The 20,834-nt window shown below is 28.8% G+C and overlaps 4 protein-coding genes across 4 annotated transcripts; 1 reads left to right on the forward strand and 3 right to left on the reverse strand.

The window, feature by feature from the left end:
• Positions 1–1,467: 1,467 nt before the first annotated feature.
• LOC136081509 (52 kDa repressor of the inhibitor of the protein kinase-like) lies at positions 1,468–1,941 on the reverse strand. The gene has a single exon (XM_065798831.1). The coding sequence runs from the start codon at positions 1,939–1,941 to the stop codon at positions 1,468–1,470; it is 474 nt and encodes a 157-aa protein (XP_065654903.1).
• Positions 1,942–2,142: 201 nt separating this feature from the next.
• LOC136081510 (zinc finger MYM-type protein 1-like) lies at positions 2,143–2,931 on the reverse strand. Its single transcript, XM_065798832.1, has one exon. The coding sequence runs from the start codon at positions 2,929–2,931 to the stop codon at positions 2,143–2,145; it is 789 nt and encodes a 262-aa protein (XP_065654904.1).
• A 7,501-nt stretch (positions 2,932–10,432) lies between these two features.
• Positions 10,433–11,056, reverse strand: LOC136081511 (uncharacterized). Its single transcript, XM_065798833.1, has one exon. The coding sequence runs from the start codon at positions 11,054–11,056 to the stop codon at positions 10,433–10,435; it is 624 nt and encodes a 207-aa protein (XP_065654905.1).
• A 1,453-nt stretch (positions 11,057–12,509) lies between these two features.
• Positions 12,510–12,992, forward strand: LOC136081512 (uncharacterized). Its single transcript, XM_065798834.1, has one exon. The coding sequence runs from the start codon at positions 12,510–12,512 to the stop codon at positions 12,990–12,992; it is 483 nt and encodes a 160-aa protein (XP_065654906.1).
• The last annotated feature ends 7,842 nt before the right edge of the window (positions 12,993–20,834 follow it).

Below are 20,834 nucleotides of genomic sequence, written 5' to 3' on the forward strand. Positions count from 1 at the left end.
AGAGGTGACACCACCCCTATTCGGGAGTGGAAATACTTTTCATTTTGTTTTTTCTATGGGAAGTTAAAAATTAATTCTACGGATGCCGTATGTATCATTTCTTTAATACGTCGTTAAATTTTTTTTTTAGAAATAAATCCTTTCTAAATTTACGGTTCAACCCATTAAAAGATATAAATTCTTCACTCATTAAAAATCGCAAATTTTGAAGACTACCAACAATGACATTTATCATTAATATTTAGTCGCTATGTTTTAGTACGTCGTTCAGCGAAGACTGATTTATTGGTTTTCTTCTTTACTTACCACCCTAGATTTAAAAAGTTGTCAGAGCAACAAACAATAAGTATAACAAATTTCAAGAATGTGTCTAAAAACATTTGATTTCTCTAAGATGATTCGTTTCCGACAAATTTTTATATAACGACATAAGGACAGGCGTGAAAGAATAACAGGCGTAAAAATTATTATACTTATTGTAATAATGTTCAAATTTACAAAATACAATAAATTACTTATAAAAGACAAAAATAATATCATTTTATTTTAATCTTACTCAGTAGAAATAATTTTCTGCTGGAATATAAGCAAAGTTGATTTTGATATCTCTTGTTAGAAATCAAGTCCGTAAACAACCGTAAAAAAATTTTAAAATCATTTCAGATAAAATATTTCAAATTATAAGGTAAAAAAAAAATCTTGGTAAAAGTTACTTTTCATGGTTTTTAGTTATTTATTTATTGAAAAATTATTTAAAATGTTGCCTTGGCTATTTAGTTCATAAATTAGACATAATACTTGTCTAATTCACTTAACGAAGTGCACCAACGAGAAGGTAAGCCATAGGACTTTGCACTCCATCAGTAAACTGTCGTATTGCCTAAGGTTAGCCCTCCATTTCTGAATTCTTTCCTTTTCTTGATAGGCAATTTGAGTAAAGTAATAGTAATGTCGCCTAAGGTTAGCCCTCCATTTCTGGATTCTTTCCTTTTCTTGATAGGCAATTTAAGTAAAGTATTAGTAATGTCGCCTAAGGTTAGCCCTCCATTTCTGGATTCTTTCCTTTTCTTGATAGGCAATTTAAGTAAAATACTAGTAATGTAGCCTAAGGTTAGCCCTCCATTTCTGGATTCTTTTTTTTTTATAGGCAGTTATGCACAAATTTTTTGATAAGATTTTATAGTTTTTTTTCCTTTTTTAACATTTTAATATAATAATATAAAATACAATATATACAGAATATAATACAACAAATAAAATAATAACTAAAAAAGATTTCACCTGAAAATGCTTTCAACATTAGGAATTAATAGAAGCAGAAAATGAAAATATTATTTTAGTAGTTTATATTAAAAATATTTAAAACAATGAATAGTAAATTATTAATAAGAAACGATTTACAGATTATTTAAAAGACACTTATTAAATGATAGTTAAATTTTTTACTAATTACTTTTTACTAAATTTTTATTTGAATAACAATTCTAATTTTCTGTCTCCTTTTGATGCAAAAATTTCAATAACTCTGTTAATATCAGGAACTATTTCCTGATGAATAGACATTAAGGCAAGTCCATTCAATCTATTTTCTGACATAGTACTCCTAGTATAAGTTTTTATTCTTCTAAGAGTAGATATTGACCTTTCACACTCACAAGTTGTAATTGGTATTGTAGCAAGTATATGAAAAGCCTCTAAAATGTTTGGAAAGCCTCTCATATCCATGAACTTTAATGTATCTAAAATAGTAGATGGTAATTCTGTCTTTTCTTTCCAAAATTCCTCCCATAACTCTAATTCAGCATGAATTGATGAGAAATGAGGAAGATCAGATTTATAAAAATTTAAAAACTTAAGGAACTTTTCCTTCCATGGACAAGATTTAATATATTGCTTTGTTAAACTAGCAGGAAGAGCACTAAGACCATTATAAAAAATCATACTCTCAACATCAAACCTGTTTTCTAGTTCATTGAGAAGATGATTAACAAGAAGCAGTGTAATAGAAACTTTAAAATAATCAGATATAGTATCACATATTTGATTATCTCTATGCTTCTGAATACCACAAGTTCTAGGTTTTTTTTCCTCAATATCAAATGTTTTTGCCAATGCAAGAGCAATTTTATACCATTTGTTATGTTAAGGATCTGCATTTTTTTGTATTTCTTTTAAACGATTAGTCAAATTTTGTATTTCATCCACTTGCTGGGAAATATCAAAAGATTTAGTTTGAAGGGTGATCGTAATTCCGTAAAAGTAATCCATAAGCTGTTTAGTTAAAACTAAAGAAACTATAAAAGAAAAATTTGACAACAACTCCATAAAAGAAGACGCTTTTGAAGATGTTTCTTTATTGTACTCTTTTAAATTATTGTCTTCCATTTCTTCAAAAGCAGAAAAAACTGCAGAATAATTATCAAAAAACACATTAAGTCCACGAAGCTTTTGTACCCACCGAGTTCGACATGTGTCAATAAGTTTTGCTTGACCAATAAGAAGGTATTTTTTTAAGCAATTGCTTCTTTTAGGAGATAAGTTAAAAAAATAAGATATGTCTTTAACTTGCTCAAGCAAATTTTTTACATGCTGGATTTGACAACTTTTCCCAACAACTAAACTAAGTTTATGTGAGGCACAGTGAACAAATAATGCCTTAGAATTAACATTTTTTATAAGAGATGAAACACCTTTGTATTCACCTGCCATTGAAGCAGCTCCATCATAAGATTGACCTCTGCATCTTTGTATATCTAGGCCGAATTCTTTTAAAGTTTCAAGAATGTTGGTAGCTATGTTTGAACCACTTGTTCCTGTTTTGCATTCGAAAAAGCGTAAAAAAACTTCCTTTATATTACTGTTCAAGTCAACATAATGTATGACAATAGAAAGTTGTTCTAGCGTTGCACAGTCTGAAGCCTCGTCTGCCATAATAGAAAAGTACTTACTTTTTTTAATATCATTTATTAATATCTCTTCAATCGCATTTCCACAACACTCAATTAACTCGTTCTGAATGGTCTTCGAAATATATGTAGAATTTTTTGGGGCAGAGAGAATATGCTCCTTTAGAATTTAATCACATGCATCAACTCTAAAACTTAGAAGCTCAATAAAATTACCCAGCCCTGAAATTTTTGAAGATTCTCCAATTTCTCCTTGATATTTTCTATCATCTCTATGACCTCATAGAGACATATCATTTTGACCCAAAAAGATTATAGTCTTGACAATTGATGCAAGCTTTTTTTTGTTTTCTTCTATACGCTGCTTCCTAGAAAAACCTAGAGAAACTTTAATAGGAAAAGTGTTATTTTTAACCCTAGATAAAAGCATATTATAACAATGCATGGACTTGATGTGCAATCCGTCAACAGTTTTCTCATGATCATTGAAAACTTTTATAGCATTACGCCAGGTATTAAATGGTTCTTTGAATAATTTACATAATGCATATTTGTTTGGTAAGCTTGCACCAAAAAGAGTACACGGAAGACAATATGCTCCATCTTTAATTTTAGAATAACAAAGCCAAGAAAAATCACTTTACCATTTTAGCAAGAATTTTCTTTTTCTGCTTTTACCTGTTAGGGGAAATTGGAAACATTTATCAGGAATCCAGACATTATTAATTAGAGATAACAGTTTGCTATCATTTGATCCTGATTTTAAATTTTCAACCTGTAGATGATATGAAGAAACATTATTCTTTGAATAAGATGCTACCTGATTTATAGTTAATAAACTAACATTAACAACAACATGTTTTCATTAAGTGGAATATTTAAGTCAAGAGTGTTTTTATCACTGTTGTTGGCGTCTTTTGAGATAATCAATTCAGTTTTAACTGTTTTATCACAATCTCCAGACTTATCTAAATCTAAAGAGTTCTTAGAAACAGTAGGAAAAACTAATTTAGACTGGATTGCTTTTTGTATTTTATTATTTGTAGGTGGAAAACTAGACTTAGACATTTTTATTTTTTTGATATCAAGTAAACTTGCATCACTCAAAACAACAGCTGGTCGTTTTTTTGAAAGATCTTTAATCAGTGGTACAAAATGATTTGGATTAAAACATAAAACACTTTTGTTTTTTATTTTATCTAAATTGCACCACAGAATGTTTATCGGACAACTTAATTTTTGGATACGAGGCTTTACAACTGTATTAAAAAAACAATGATACTTTTTAAAACCAATTTCAGGATAGATAGATTCAATAGGTTGCTTTATAACACTAGATAATGCTATTAGGCAAATGAAAGATGAAAATGTTTTATCAAAGCAATTTAAATATGCTTCTTTTAAAAGAAGTTCAGAAATCATATTATCATTAATCGTTGAAAAACTGTCAGTGCATTTAAATGAAACAGCGATAAAAAATAAATTAGCAAGCTGAGAATATTCAGAGCTATGTTGATTAAAATAACTCAAAAAATAATCATACCTTGTGTGAAAATATATGTTTTCGAATAACTCAATTGATGTCAGTAACCTTAGAATTTTTGAAGTATGCTTACTGTCATTTAAAAGCAAAGAGACTGAGCTATAAAGACAATTTCCATCTTCAGTAGATCTGAGAAAAATAGTAAAATATACTGAAATGTAATAATAGGTATAAAAAACTAAAATTTAATATAATATTATTAATAATATTGATAAAAAAAAAGATAAAGATTTAGTTTAACTAAAAGTTTTTTTTTCATAAAGAATTATAAGGTGACCATTTTTTTTACAATGAAAAGGAGGAAAAAAAATTTAAGATAAAAAAATTTAATTAAAAATAAAATATAGGGCTACACGAACGATGCAAGCGCATTATGAATAAATAAAATTAACTGGACAGACACAGTGGGGTCTTGAAAATATTTTATTTTTGTATTTTGACAAAAAAATACAATTATTTATGATACTGTTTTGCATTTGCTATCTTAAATACAATATTTACAGCTTATGAAAATGATTGGGTGAAAAAAAGTTCGACGCGGCATCTTTGAATTCAGAGATTAACAAATTAGTTTTAAAATATCGAAAAGGAGGACAGAAAGGAGGACACTTATCGAGGGAGGACAGAATCTACAAAAGGAGGACTGTCCTCCCTAAAGGAGGACGGTTGGTCACTTTAAGAATTAGAGTATATACTCTAACTCTTTAAGAAATAAAATAAATCTATCATAGCCTAAAACATTCTGTATGTTAGATGATCTAACATCCAACAACAACTTTTTTTGTTGTAACTAATTATTAAATCCTTTTAGATTTATACAGATTTATTCTCTTTGTAATTTGTTTCAAAATGAATTATTTATTAACCAAACAAATGACTTATGACATAGGTCATTTGTTTGGTTAATAAATAATTCATTTTGAAACAAATTACAATCATGGTAATGTGTTTCTAAGATTTATACAGATTTATTAATATTATACAAGATTTATACAGATTTATACTCATTGTAAAAATGAGTATAAATCTGGTAAAAGGATTTAACAATTAATGAAACAACAACAAAAGTTTTAATCTATTTGATTATAATCTATATTGATTTAATTTTGTTAGATGTTAGATGATCTAACATCCAGAATTTTAGGTCCATATTATGATATTATTTTCATTAAATAAAAAACTTAAAAAAACTCAAAGCAAACAAAACAATACCTTAATGATGTATAACCAAGATTTCTTTTAATTAAGGGTACAAAATCCATCATATCTGTATTAACTTGGTTAGAATCCGGTATTCTTCGCTGGATTAAATTAATCTCTGAGAGCTCTTTAATGAGTCTATTTTTGTAATTTAATACATTAGGCCTATGCTTTGTTTCTATTGCACAAGCAACTAATTCTTCAGTTAAATATGAATTCATATTTTATTATATTTAAAATATTAAATAACTAAAGCCACGGTATCTTTGTTTCTGCAGAAGAAATAAGGAAAACGAATTAATGGTAATCTCACGGTAGCGAACAAAAAACCTTAATATGTAATCATATATTTAACAGAGTATCTTTCCAAATCGGACACGTTAAAACCAACTATGTGGCCAAGTTTTATTTTCACGGTTGAAAGATCGATATTTTAATATTTATTTGACAGCCTTTAATAATAGAATAATACCTCTGTAACGTATAATAGGGACCGTTGTGGCCATAGCAGGAATCTCTATAGCCAAATTCCGTAAATTACGGCAGACGCAAATAAATTTTTAGTGATAATTCTTCAACAAAACAACCACAAACTAACTTGGCTACCGTTAAATTTAATCTCTATGGCCATAAACTGTTAAGGGTTATACACGTAAAGTACGTCACGCAGAGTTTAAATAATGGTTTAACAAATAAGTAGCTCTCGTTCGCAGAGTTTTGAAAGTAAAATCATTTGCGCAAAGTTTCAAATTTTAACTTTAGCGTAACGTAATTTATTTTAAACTATTTAGACGAAAAAATATTTTGCACGTCTTTATAATACTTTCCTTAATATATTGCTAAAATATTTCTATATCTTATACCAAAAATTTTGAAAGACATTTAATTGATACTAAATAAATTTTCTAAGAAATTATTCTGACTTTAAACTATGTGGCCATGGCAACAATGGCCACCCCTTGGATCCGCGCCTGATATATATATATATATATATATATACAGGGGGCAAATTAAGTGATCGCAAATTGAAAATTACGTAAAAAATTCTGCCCTTTAAATTTGTAAAATATGTATATATATATATGACTATATTTATATATATATATATATATATACGTATATATATATATATATATATATGTGTATATGTATATATATATATATATATATATATATATATATATATATATATTCATATACATCATGTCTAAAATATATGTATATATATATATATATATATTTCGTCTCTAATTTTTATAGTTATTTTAAAAGCATTTCTTAGGCTGAAGAAAAGTTATTTCATTGGCTTTTGAACTTCTTATAGTAATATTAGACAATGTCTAATATTACTAAAAATTAACTAATTTATTATTCAGATTTAGTTAATTTTATCAGTTATAAATATTTATTCAAGCAAGCTTAATAATTAATAATTTTTTTTTTTTAACAATGCAAAGCTAGCAAGAGGAAATAATAACAAACAAATTTTATTCTAATTACAGTAATTTAATTTATTTTAAAAGTTACTAGAAAAAATGAGAGCAATACTTTCGTTTTGAGATATTTATGTTTGTTAGATTTACAATGCACTATCGGAAGATTGAAAACGAGTAGTTTCTTGAACAAAAACATAAACAACGCGTTAATATTTGCTTCCAGACTATATATTTCTTGTGACTACGTTTTAAGTTATTTTTACGTTGTCTCGTAAAATTTTAATTTGAAAAATCTAGATCTTTTATACAAAAAAGCAGTACGTCGGAATAAGTTTAGTGAATTTCTTTCTGCTTTAAAAAACCCAGTTAACAACAAGGGCGGAGAAGTTGGGTGTGGCCTTATATTTATTTATAAAGACATAGAAGAACATTATAGTGTAGTAAAAAGTCGGTTCAAAAAGTTAAAAATTCGTTTAATTGGTGCTCAGGCTATATTACTCGCACGGTACAGCAATCGAATTGTACATATTTTAGCTATGGAAAATGAAACTTCTCCATTAAAAGTAAGACGTTTAACACTCTCAAAACTCTGTGAAATGTTGCGAGATATTGGTGTGTTAATAAATACAGTTGATGTAAAGAGTACCAGTTATCCTGCTGATTTTTTTACAGTGTGTCAACAATATTTTAGTTTGTTTTCCTTGTTTTTAACACAAAACTGCAACGTTACCGTCTGGACAGTAGGTTATGCTATATCATTTTCTGTGGCAGAATTTTATAAAAAATTTGGCGTTTGTTACGGTATAATCTCAATGCAAGGTAAGCAGTCAAAACATTCTGAAATCAAAATGCAGTTACGATTTGAAAGTAATAGATCTGATTCGCCTGATAATAAATGTAAATGGTTCCAGATAATGCGAACTAACTTTAAACGAAATTTTTATATTCCTTACCATTTTCCGTTTACTTCTACATACCAATCTCATTACGTATCTCGAAAGCCAGTTCAAATTAATGGTATGTAATGTTCCTGTTTTCGTCTTCTCAATTCTGATGAGCTCTTTCAAAATTGCATTGAGTGTTTTCCTTTAATGGAATGTGTTTTGAAAAAAAGAAATATTTGGATTAATCCTTGATATGTTGACGCCGGTTAGGTGCCCATTATGTACGAAAGTGTTTCCCGAAGATGTTCTTCTACAGAATCACAAGTGTATATCACTAAGGCATAATTCTAATTGTAAAGATCTTTTACCTCAGGATATGACAAACAATGACTTGAAGTCTGAGTTATATAAACGAAACCAAGCTTTAGACGGGCCTAGGACCGTCCGAAGATTGGTTTGTATTAACATGGCTATGTTAATACGACATTTGGATTTATTTACTGGGTTAACAACATTGTTATTGGTGAGTTTTATATAGTAGTTCTTGGAATCAAAAAAACTTAAAAACAGCTATTTTCATAGCCACAAATTTATTTAAAAGCATTTCAATGGTGTATGAAACAAATGCAATGCAAGTAAGTAATAATAAAGTAATACCTTCAAATGTTGTTGCTTAATTCATAAAATCTTTATTCATCACTGCATCACTTAGTTCATGATATAAAAGATACTTTCCTCTATTTATTTTCGTTATTTTCCCAATAATAATTGCAACCTTACAATTTCAATGGACCGTTCCCTCCATAGAAAAAAACCGCGGTGCATTTTGGTCTTTGTATTTACCGAAAATAAACAAATTATCAAAACATATTATCATGTCAGCAATAAAAAAAGTTGATAGCTATGAAACTAGTTTGGAAAATGATTCAAATACTATTGATATTGATCCATGTTTTTTTAAAAACATTTCAATCGCTACTCAACCAGTATTTCGAGAAATATCTAGTCAGTTTAACCAAATAGATGCTGAAGAAGTTGTACAAAAACAAATAAGCTCTTGGTCAAGATGTCTTTCCTTACTACCAAATATAAGTCAAGAAAAAATACACAAATATTTAATTATAGACGATAGTTCGACTGATTTCGGAGCTAGAGGTGCTTCAAAGCATAAAATCTCTGGGTATCAGCTATTTAAGGAGAACTTCGTTAAAATTTTAGTTGTAAAACCTAATGTCAAGATTGAATGTAATTGTACAGCTGGTATGGGAGGATGTTGCAAGCATGTTGCTGCAGTAATATTTCAGTTAAATGAATATAAGCAATTAAATTTAAACTCTGTACCATTCGATAAAACATGCACAGAAGTGTTACAACAATGGCATGTTCCTGCTGAAGGAAAAAATTCAGAACCAATTAAGCTTTTTAAAGTTTCCTTTGAAAAGAGTGATTTAGAAAAGAATTTAAACAACTCACGAAAGCGTCCTTTTGTATCAGGAAATAGAAACTTTTGTGCAACCCCAATTTTTGCACATTATCCAACCGATGAAAAAATTAAAAAATTGTCTGATAGTTTATATTATCTAGGAGAAGGAGAAATAGCATTTACAAATCTTTTAAAAGGAAACAGTTATCATTCCACGTTTTACTATGAAACATCAATATCTGAATATCAGCTAAATGTAAAAGAACTCTATTTAAATTCTGATGTCATGTTTAATCTTGTTGATAACATAATTAATGGATTTGAAGTAGAATTCAGTGATTCATTGGAATTTGATGAAACTCAATTGATGTTTATTTCAAAATATTTAGTTCTATCAAAAGAGAAAATGAAGAGAGCTACTTCAAGAGAAAAGAGCTACTTCATCACAATCTACAAGTTTATGGCTTGAAGAAAGAAAAAAACGCTTGACATCTTCAAGCTTTGGTTTTGTTATTATTAGGTAAAAAAGTATATTTCCTGCCTCTATTATGAATAGAATTTTGAAAAACAATAAAAAAAGCTCTTGCAACAAAGCTTGTAATTGGGGTAAAATAAATGAAAACACCGATTTATCATAAACCCAAAATGGCCTTGGCTCGGTACAAGCCCTGATGGAATTGTATTTGTAAATGAAAAAATAAGGGCTGTTGAAATCAAATGTCCTTATTCTAAAAAAGATTTAACTAAAGCTGAAGCTTGCCTAGATAAAACAGTTTTTCTTTCTGTTGTTGATGGTAAAACAATGCTTAAACAAAATCATGTAATTTTTATCAATGTCAAGGTGTTATGGCATTATTAGAGGTCACAGAACTAGATTTTATAATTTATACTGAAAAAGATGTTTTTATCGAGAGTATTAAATTTCTTAAAGAGCAATGGGAAAAAACTTCTTTACCAAAATTAACTAAATTTTACTTAGAGTTTATGCAAGAAAATATATTTGCAGTTTAGATTAACTGTTTTTCTATTTTACAAACATTTTATTTATCTGAAACAGGTTGTGGCAAAAAGTTTGCTAAATAACAACAAACTATCCAAGTTTCATTAATTTCTGGTGCCATAGACAATTTAAATGGTGTTTGTAAAATGTGATAATTTTTTATTCGCTGTATTGCTCTTTCTACATGAATACGAACAGCAGCAATTTTTCTAGTTTCATTCTCATCTTCTAGACTGAGTTGAGCTTTTCCATTTAGAAATGGTGATATATTTAATGAAACGTTTTCTGGTAAATCATCAGCAATACCAAAACCTCTATCTGCCATTACACTGTCTCCTGGTTCAAGCAGGTTGTATATGCCACAATCTTTAGTAATTTGTTTGTCCGAAAATCGACCACAGTATAAGTCAGAAACAAAAGGCATGGCTCCATTTGGTGCTATTCCGATTAATCCTTTTGCTGTATTTTTATGTTTATAATTAGAAAAAGTTGCAGACTGGCTTCGAAAAGATGTAGGCATTTCGATAAACAGTTCAGTGCAGTCTAAGATTACCCTTGCTGATTCATATTTTTCTTTAAAACATTTTGGCATTGTTTCTTTTACAGTTTGTTTTGTTGCCCTAATTGGTAGCATACGCATTTGAGAATGCAAAAAATCAGTCATGTCACTATGATTCTACTAACATGACTTGAGGATATGTCAAAGCGCAGTGCCATGTCTTCAACCAAAAACCTAAGTCGAAATCTTGTTAAAACTAAAAACAATTCAGACTCTGAACTCATTATGCGTCCTCTTCCATTTTTATTGTAATTAAAGTCTGTTGTTTTTTCAATGTTTGTATTTGACCCCCAATATATAAGTTTGCTTGCAGCAGGTTCTAAATATTCTAGTAAAACTTTAAATAGATTGTATGATTCAAAGCCAGTATAAAATACAAAGTAGGCTTGATTATGTTTAAATCTGTCAACTGTAAATTTTAATTGATTGATAGTGTGATTTTGGTTCATAATAATATTTTTCATTTCTTTCTTTTTAGTTTTTATAATGTTCAGTTTGTCCTTTAGGATAATAATTTCTTTTTTTAACTTTTTAGGCTCGGTTTCTTCAAATGAAAAATTAACATCATTTTTTTCGTTTTCAATTTCGTCTATTTTTCTTTTATATCCAATAGAACTATTTACTGTGATTCTAGGTTTTCTTATGTTGTCTTTAACTTGTTTTGACAGTAAAGATGGACAGTTGTTCATATAAGTCTTTTTTCCTCCTGTAAAGTGGACTGAACAAACCCGATGAGAAGTAGAAGGAACAAAGTTTTTCCTACTAATTAAAGATAGCCATTTTTTTCTCAAATTACTTTCTTTTGGGATGATGTAAAACGATAAGTTTTTGTTTTTGAGCGAATTATTGTTGGATAATGGAACACAACAAGTATGCCACCGCGGTATTTTGTTGTTGATTCAACAGTAATATTTTCTTTAATAGAATGAGTTATTAGTTTATTACAAGATATTGTATCATTTGAAATCATTTTGAAAAGTCTTTTTAAATTAAATGACTTGACTGTTTATTTTAAAAAACTTTAACACAGATTTGTTTATTTTCGGTGAATACAAAGACCAAAATGCATTACGGTTTTTATCTATTCAGGGAACGGTCCATTTAGCATTTAGAATTCTAGATAGATTTTCTTTAGAATTTTTCAGTCGGGTCTTTTCTCATTTTCAAATTTTCTTTAATGCAGACTAAATTGAAAGTACATTCCTATTGTTCCTATAAGTTTAATGTGCAGCTGATAAATTTTAGTCTTTTCTTCTTTTCAATTTAAAAGTATTATCAAGGTTTTGCTAATAATTATTTTCTTCCAATATTGTGTAGTGTAACTGCTTTTTGATATAGCTAACGGTAACGATTTTTATTTATAATAATTAATCAAAACCTTGATTAAATTAAGTAATAATTATAATTGACTTATTTTACTGTTAATAAACAACCTGTAAAGCAATAATATAAAGTCTTTTAATTAATTGCATATTTTTGGAATACTCTATTCTTTTTTATGTTTTTATTTAATAGCATGACATTTTTACAATTTTAATTTTAGAAATTATCATAAACGATGGTGCGTCTTCACAAGTCAGGATGTCAAAAAAGGAAAGAAAGACAAAAACATATTATGAATGAAAAAAAAGTATGCGTACGCTCTTTGAAGTTGGAGTTTTTTGTTGGGGAAAAAATTGAAACGTTTGAAGATAATGAAGATGATTTAAATGGGATTGAGACTGTAAGCCTTTCTGCTTTTAATTGTGGTCAGGTCCTTCTTGATATTGGTAATGTTTTGAGTGAAATTCCCTCTCAATCTGAGATAGAAAAGTATGTCACAAATGACCATGTCGATTTTCCTAACATATTACCCAAAGATATTAACAATCAAGCTTTTCCTCAGACAATTTTAAATTTTACGAATGTCAACGGTGAATTTCATAAAAGGGTCTGGCTGGTTTGGAGTCAACATAAACAGGCATTATTTTGCTTTCCATGTCGATTATTTTCTGGTAATATTTCCAAAAGCTCTGTTACTGAGAGAAACTTAAGTTCATGATCATTGTGGCTTCACCTGGTGGATATGCAGCAACTGGTAAATGGCGAAAGTTGTGTAACAGGATTCCAGAGCATGAGAGGAGTAATGTCCACAGAGAATGTTACCTAGCTCGGCGAGAATTAGAAAGACGTTTTTTATTTGAAAAGGGTATTGAAACTTATTTGGAAGGCTCAATTAAATTGCAATCAACGAAATGGTCCAATATTCCTAAAAGAGTATTTGATGTTATCTTATTATTAGGTGAACGTCTATTGGCTTTTCAGGGATCCTCCCTGTGAATTTGAGATGTAGATAATGGCAACTTTTTGGGTCTTATAGAGTTACTTTCACATTGAGACCTTTTACTTTAAGAGCATGTATTATCAGTGGAACAATCTCAGCGAAAAGGCAAAAGACTTCAAGTTCATTATCTATCAGCTGATACTCAAAATGAATTCATTGCAGAATGCTCAGATTTGATGCGACAGCATATTTTACAAGGAAGAAGATCAGCTAAGTATTTCGCAATAATGGTCGATGCAACACCAGATTCTTCACATACAGAGCAAACAACATTCATATTACGATATGTAATATTAAAAGATTCACAATATCAAATTGTTGAACGATTTCTAACATATGTAGATTGCAACATTAAAACTGGGGATGAAATATCTCAAATGGTAGTGAAAACATTTCAACAAAACTCCATTCCTCTCTCAGATTGCAGGGCACAAGCATATGACAATGGATCAAATATGGCTGGACAATACAATGGTGTGCAATCCAAAATACTTCAGTTATATCCATTAGCACTATTTTCCCCTTGTGGATGCCACACACTAAATCTTGTGGGAAATAATGCGGCAGAATGTAATCCTGAAGCTGTAAGATTTTTGGAACAATTCAAACAGTATATAATTTGTTCAGCCCAAGACCTGAACAATGAGAGATATTATCAAATCACATCAGCGCCGGCCTTAGCTTTTTTGACAGGTTGGGCAAAACTTGTGAACGCGCCCCAAGGTATATATGGGTGGGTTGTTACCATTAACAACGAGACCAATGCTCTAAAATGATGAACAAGAGTGCTAAAAGGAATATATAGTTTAATGCAAAGAAATCCATATTGTGCATCAAGTTTCTTAAGTAATTTTTTACTAAAATTATAAACTTAGACTTTTCATGATATGGGTTTATAGAAATGAGTGACTAAATAAATAGACAACACAACGCTGCTTTTAAAATAACAAATGTTTTTATTAAACATATAATAAATCCTCTAACTAAATGAACAAGAGTTATTAAATTTTAAAATGTAATTTTTCTAGCTTTTTTGTCAGCAAAATCTCTTATCAAACTAGAAAAATCTAAATTTTCAGCTATTTCTTGCTCGAATGATAACATAGAGAATTAAGTCGATCTTGCAACACGGTATTTCTTAAATATGTTTTGATTAACTTCAGTTTAGAAAAACTACGTTCTCCACTAGCAACAGTAACAGGTATTGTAAGAAGAATGCACAGAACAAATCATGTATTTAAATATAACTCTTGTGTAAAATGTTTTTAATAAAATTCGTTACAAAAAGTGGTGTTATCTCTTTTGCATTTATTTCATTTTCAACATTGCTTAATTTATCTTTAATAAAAAACTGCACACTTATTAGTTTTTCGCATAACAAAGCACCATCAATTTCTGATTTTGTATTTACAGTTAATTTTTCTTGTAATTGTTTACACAATTTTAAAAGTTCATTCTTTATGGGCAAATCATCTAAATTAAATACAAAACTCTATATATTTACATATTCATTAAGTTGTTCAAATCTTTCATTTATTGACGACAGACATGTATCTAATAAAGGTTTAAAAAATGTCACTTCAAGTTTCTTCTCGGGATTTTGAATTGGTTCATCAGCAGCATTTTTATCATAATGACGTTTCACTCGTCGCACTTTTTTAAGCGGCTTAAATATTGGATCGATGTTTAAATCTTCAACTAACTTTCTCTTTCTTCAACTAACTTCTCTTCTTCAACTTAGTTTCTCCGCGCAGCGGCCTTGCTCGGAAAGGTTCGTGTTTCGGAGTTAAAGAGTTGAGAGAGGGTTGTACCACGAATAACAACTAAAAAAAAAAAAAAAAAAAAAAAAAAAAAAAAAATGAGTAGCCTCCTCGACTGTATTGGCCCCCCCCTCGGGCCTTGGGGAGGTGAATAATCTAAAAAAAAAAAAAAAAAAAAAAAAACTCTTTGGCATCAACCGTTGTTTGTTTAAAGCCAGACGCTCTGTAATTTTCCAAAAATGTGATGCATTTTTTCAACAATTCAGCGCACTGTACTAGATCCATGTCTTTGGCTTGCATTGCTTTAGTAACGTTTATTTGGAATAGTACATTGTACCATGCAATTAAAGAAACTAAAAAACTATAGTCTTTTAATTGTTCTGCTAATGTTTGCGCTTCGTGTGCATTATTGGGAGTTTTGGTTTCAGTTTCATATATAGTAATTACAGCATCATGTACGCTGCTTATTTGGTATCAGATGGCTTTGCGGCTCTCAATTTTGGCTTCCCAACGATTGTCGCATAATCTTTTTAGAGTGAAGTCTTGTTGTATGACTAAAAAACATTCCAATGTGAAGTTGATGCAGAAAATAATGTGAATAACCTTTGTATTATGTCAAAAACGTTAATGGAAATTAGTGAAGACTGCGCTACGTCACAAATAACCAATTTGAGAGAATGACTTCCACATGGAAGGTAAAAAGCCAAAGGATTAAAATCTTATATTCGCTTTTGAAGACCTATTTTTTTACCTTTCATATTTGCACCGTTATCGTAACCTTGCACTCGACAAAAGCTTATATTCAGTCCAAAATCTTTTAAAGTTCTATTTATGATTTCTGTTAAACCAAGACCTGTCGTGTCGTTAACATTGAAAAACCCAAGAAAGTGTTTATTTATTTTTATAGGATATTCTGATATATTTGCAATTCTAATCCTAAGCGAGAGCTGTTCTTTGTGAGATACGTCAGGAGTGCAGTCAGCAATAAGAGAATAATATGTACTTTTTTAGAGCTTTGGATATAATTATGTTGGTTAATTTTGATGCCACTATATCTATCATTTCATTTTAAATGTTTTTTCACAGTAATGATCAGAAATATCTCCTTTAGAGCTAGCGTGACGTGGTTTAACATGATAGGATCAAATTAGCGAGTAATTGTACCAACCCTAAATATTTGCCGTTATTAACTGCATACAATTTATCAGAAGAACCTCTGAAGGCCATATTATTTGTTGCCAAGTATAAAGTAATGTTTATCAATCGTTCAAGAACACTTCGCCACCTTAAACTCTCCTTGTCGATTAGTTTTTGTTCTTGTTTATCAATAGTGTCACCAGCTTTCATACGTATTTCTGTCTTAATCCTTAGTTGATAAGCATTTCTGTGTAACTTACTATTTTCGTGATTTTTTAATGCTTCTGTTAAATTCTTTTATTTATTGAATCTATTTCCGTTTAACTTTAAATTCATGTTGAAATCAAAAAGTTTGCAGCAAAAACAAAATACCGCATCTTTAGAAACTGAATACACAAACCAACGTCGTGAAATAGCCTAACCATTTGAAAGTTTTCGGTTGTCATAAGCATTTGAAAAATGTCGTCTTCTATTATCGCGTGGATATGTGTCCAAATTCACTTATATTGCACCTATATTAATTACATAATCAACAAATTGAATGTTGCAATGAATTGGCCTCAAACCACAGTTTGAGTAATCGATTGCTATTTCTTTGGTGCGATCCTTTACATCACCATCTTGGCCATCATCATTTTCGTTATCGATATCTTTTTCATCGTAGTAAACATTTCTAACTGATACGTTTCCGTCTTCTTCATCGCTGGTTGATGTATCACTAAGAACATGCGCATCATTTTCTCCTTCCTTTATTTTATTGCATTCATTATTTTGCGATGTAGAATAATTTTCTAGTTTTTTATAATTTTTCTTCAAATTATCAACTTTTTCTGCTTTACGTTTTCTGTATTGAACACCAGATGGTTTCTTATTATTATGAGTTTTAAAAACACTTTTTTCTTTATTAAGAGTACTCTCCATTGATTGCTGCTTACAGTTTCTATTTGTCTAAAATTTTAAAATAAAAATTTACTCGCAAGCTAATAATTCATAAACAATTTCATTATTTATACACACCTGCTTTTTATTACCGTAAAATTTGAAAACATGACAAAACCTGAATTTGAATCACAAATACAACTTTAAATTTCTTCTACAAATTAATAAACAACGCGCTCGCAACTCGTACCGAAAATAATTTTTAAATTTTAAACTTTAAATAAAAGGAACGCAAAACAATTGGCGACGAGAAAGATACAAGTAAAAAAATGAATTTAAGTCACAAAATATATGCTATGATTGAAACAATTTTGATCAAATTATTAATGTTGCATAAAGAATTTTTAACAGTGTATTAATACAATAAATAAATGAATTAAAGAAAATATTTTTATAAAAAAACAAACATTCAAAAAAATTTAGGTTGACTAATTTTTTCTATTTATTATATTGTTAAAGTTTGCATATAAAGTTTGGCGCCCTTGGGCGGGGTCCAGCCTCGCCCCCCCCCCCCCCTCCTAAGGCCGGCACTGAAACACATCAATTGCACATTAAAAGGAATGTCACATACAAGGTGGTCAGATCGTATTGAAAGTGTCAAACCTTTTGCAGCACAACTTTTTGGGATTAAATTGTCATTGGAAGAGCTTTTAGAATTAAATTTGACTTCTAAAACAAGAACTGAAGTAGAAGGTGCCTTATATTATATTAATTCATTTTCCTGCATAATAATGTCATCAATATGGTACAAAATTCTTGTTTCGATTGATTTTTGCATCAAAGTTTTTCAAGCAAGAAATGCAACTTTAGATGTGGAAGTAGACAACTTAAACCACTTACTGAGACAACTTCTTGAGCTTCGGAATAAATGGAAAGATATCTGGTCAAAATCAAAGAATGTTGCAATGAATTTGGATATAGAAGTCAAACTATCAAGAGGACGTGGTGGTGCAAATAGCAAAAGAACCAGAGTTATTGGCGAGCCAGAGGATCAAGGGTTTACAGATTTAAATGAAGATGAGACCAATGAGGAATCATGCTTAGAAGATTTGTTTTCTATGTGGTATTAGATGGTGTTATTGGTGGCCTTACTGTAAGATTCAAAGCAGCACAGAGCATTTCAGATAAGTTTAGGTTAATGTGGAATTATCTAAATATTGATTTGGATACATTGAAAATGAAAGCAAAATTAAGTAAAGAGTATTCAGCAGATGTTAGCGAAGATGTTGTAATGGAAATAAAACAGTTAAATCTATATATTATGCAAATTTTGGATCGAATCAATTAAGCCCCTTTGAACTCCTAAATTTGATTAGTCGAACTAATTTACATGGCCTATTTCCAAATATTTGTGTATGCTTGAGAATATTCTTAACAATTCCTGCTTAACAGTTGCATCCGCCGAACGCTCATTCACCAAACCAAAACTGATTAAAAACTTTTTAATAACTACAATGCTACCAGAACGGTTAGCGGATTTGGCAATGTTGAGTCTCGAATCTTCAATATCTAGGTCAATTGATTTTGACAAAGTTATTCGAAATTTCGCTTCAAAAAAAGCAAGAAAAGCACCTTTGTTTTGTAAAATGAACTATTCTTGGAATGAACTATTTGTTAAAATTCTGTTTTTATTAGTACTTGTATATTTGTTGAGATTAATTATTGTACTATTGAACATAGTTGAAACGTAACGAATAGTATGAATTTTTATTTCAGAAATATCCTTTAATCCAATAATGAAAGAAAAACTAATTACATAAAAAGACAGAACAATAATTCAAAACGGTTAATAATTATTCTTTAAATTAATATTCTTTAGTAAATGAAATAATTGTACCTAGAAATAAAACTGTAATGCAAGATTGCATCCTCATTGTAAACAATTGCCGATTTCAAAAACCAATGTGGAATTAAACCACAATTAATTTAGCAAAAGCATACAGTAATAGTTTAAATATTAGAATTATGGGTAAAGGGCCCAAAAATATCTCTTGCACGGTCTAAAATTATGGCTCTCGGCGGGCCTGTATACATACATATATATATATATATATATATATATATATATATATATATATATATATATATATATATATACACAATATGCACGCATACATATATAAACATATATTTATTTATATATTTATATATATATATATATATATATATATAATTATATATATATATATATATATATAATTATATATATATATATATATATATATAATTATGTTTATATATATATATATATAATTATATATATATATATAGTTATATATATACATATATATATATATACATATATATATATATATATATATATATATATATATATATATATATATTTATATATATAAATAAATATATATATATATAAATATATATAAATAAATATATATCTGCACACACACACACATCTAGTGTATAAATACATAAATAAACTTACCAAAAAAAATGTTCTTTGTCAAAGCTTTTCATAATACAACCCATAGGTCTTGACAGCTTTTGGAATAAAAGTATTTCGATAGTTTAAGTATTATTTATGTAGCTATTATAAAAACAATAATATAATAATTAAAAATTAAATTTTAGAAACTAAATAGACAAAACACCAACACTTAACACCTCTAAACCTTAAAGAATTATAGGTAAACGCAAAGTTTGTTTTGATTGTTACAAACACTGTCTCGCTTTGAAGAATCCTTTTTTCTGTTGCAGATATTTATGAAGAGGTCTATTTTTTACTTATTTATACAAATGTTTATATATATATTTTTACAAAAAACATTAAAAATGCTACTTTAATAATTGCAGAAGCATAAAAATAACAAAAATGTTTTACTTATGAACTTATGTAAATTCTTATCGATGTAACTATTTAATCTTAATTATTTGGGAGCATATAAAGCTCAAAATCGTACTTTAAATATAAATACCATAAAATAAAAAGTGAACTTGAGTGATATTTGTTTGTAAACAAAATGAAAGGCTGTCCAATTTTTTTTATGTTAATTTAATCTCAAAGATTTTTCTCAGATGCCACTACTACTGGTTCATTAAATATTGAACTGTTCCATCAATAGCAAAACCATTTGGATCATACCTTTGCATATAATAAAAAAATTGTGCAACGTTTTTATTTAAACAATACTCAAACTTTAGAGCGGTTTTTGATGGTATTAGAACAATTGCTTTTCCAGTAAATTCATGTATTGTTTTGTTACTGTCATCGCTTTTTCTTTTTTTATAAACTCGCTTAGTAAATAGTTAATCCCTTGCAATCTCCATAGATCAAAAACTTTTTCTATAGTAACCTTTTAATCAATTATAATAACCAACTTTTTTTATAGAAGCTTTTCTCCTCCATGTCACTATCTCCTTTCCTCCGCATGATGAACACAATGCAGCATTAGACAAATGCAGCAATAATTTATATAACCACAATGGCAGCAATAGTTTATATAACCACAAATGCAGCAATAATTTATATAACTAACTTTATTAATATATTTGATTATCTATTTGAGTTTAAAAATCACAGCATAGTATAAATCACATTAATAAAAGATGTATGTGTGTGACTAATACTATATTACTATTATTCTTTTTATGATTATTGTAATTATTTTTATTTTTGTCATTTTATTTTTATTATTATCATTATACTCTTATCATTGTATTGTTATTATTATTACTACTACCACTCTTATTATTATCATTATTA

This window comes from Hydra vulgaris, chromosome 06 (genome assembly GCF_038396675.1).
Source record: "Hydra vulgaris chromosome 06, alternate assembly HydraT2T_AEP".
NCBI classification, from domain to species: domain Eukaryota; kingdom Metazoa; phylum Cnidaria; class Hydrozoa; order Anthoathecata; family Hydridae; genus Hydra; species Hydra vulgaris.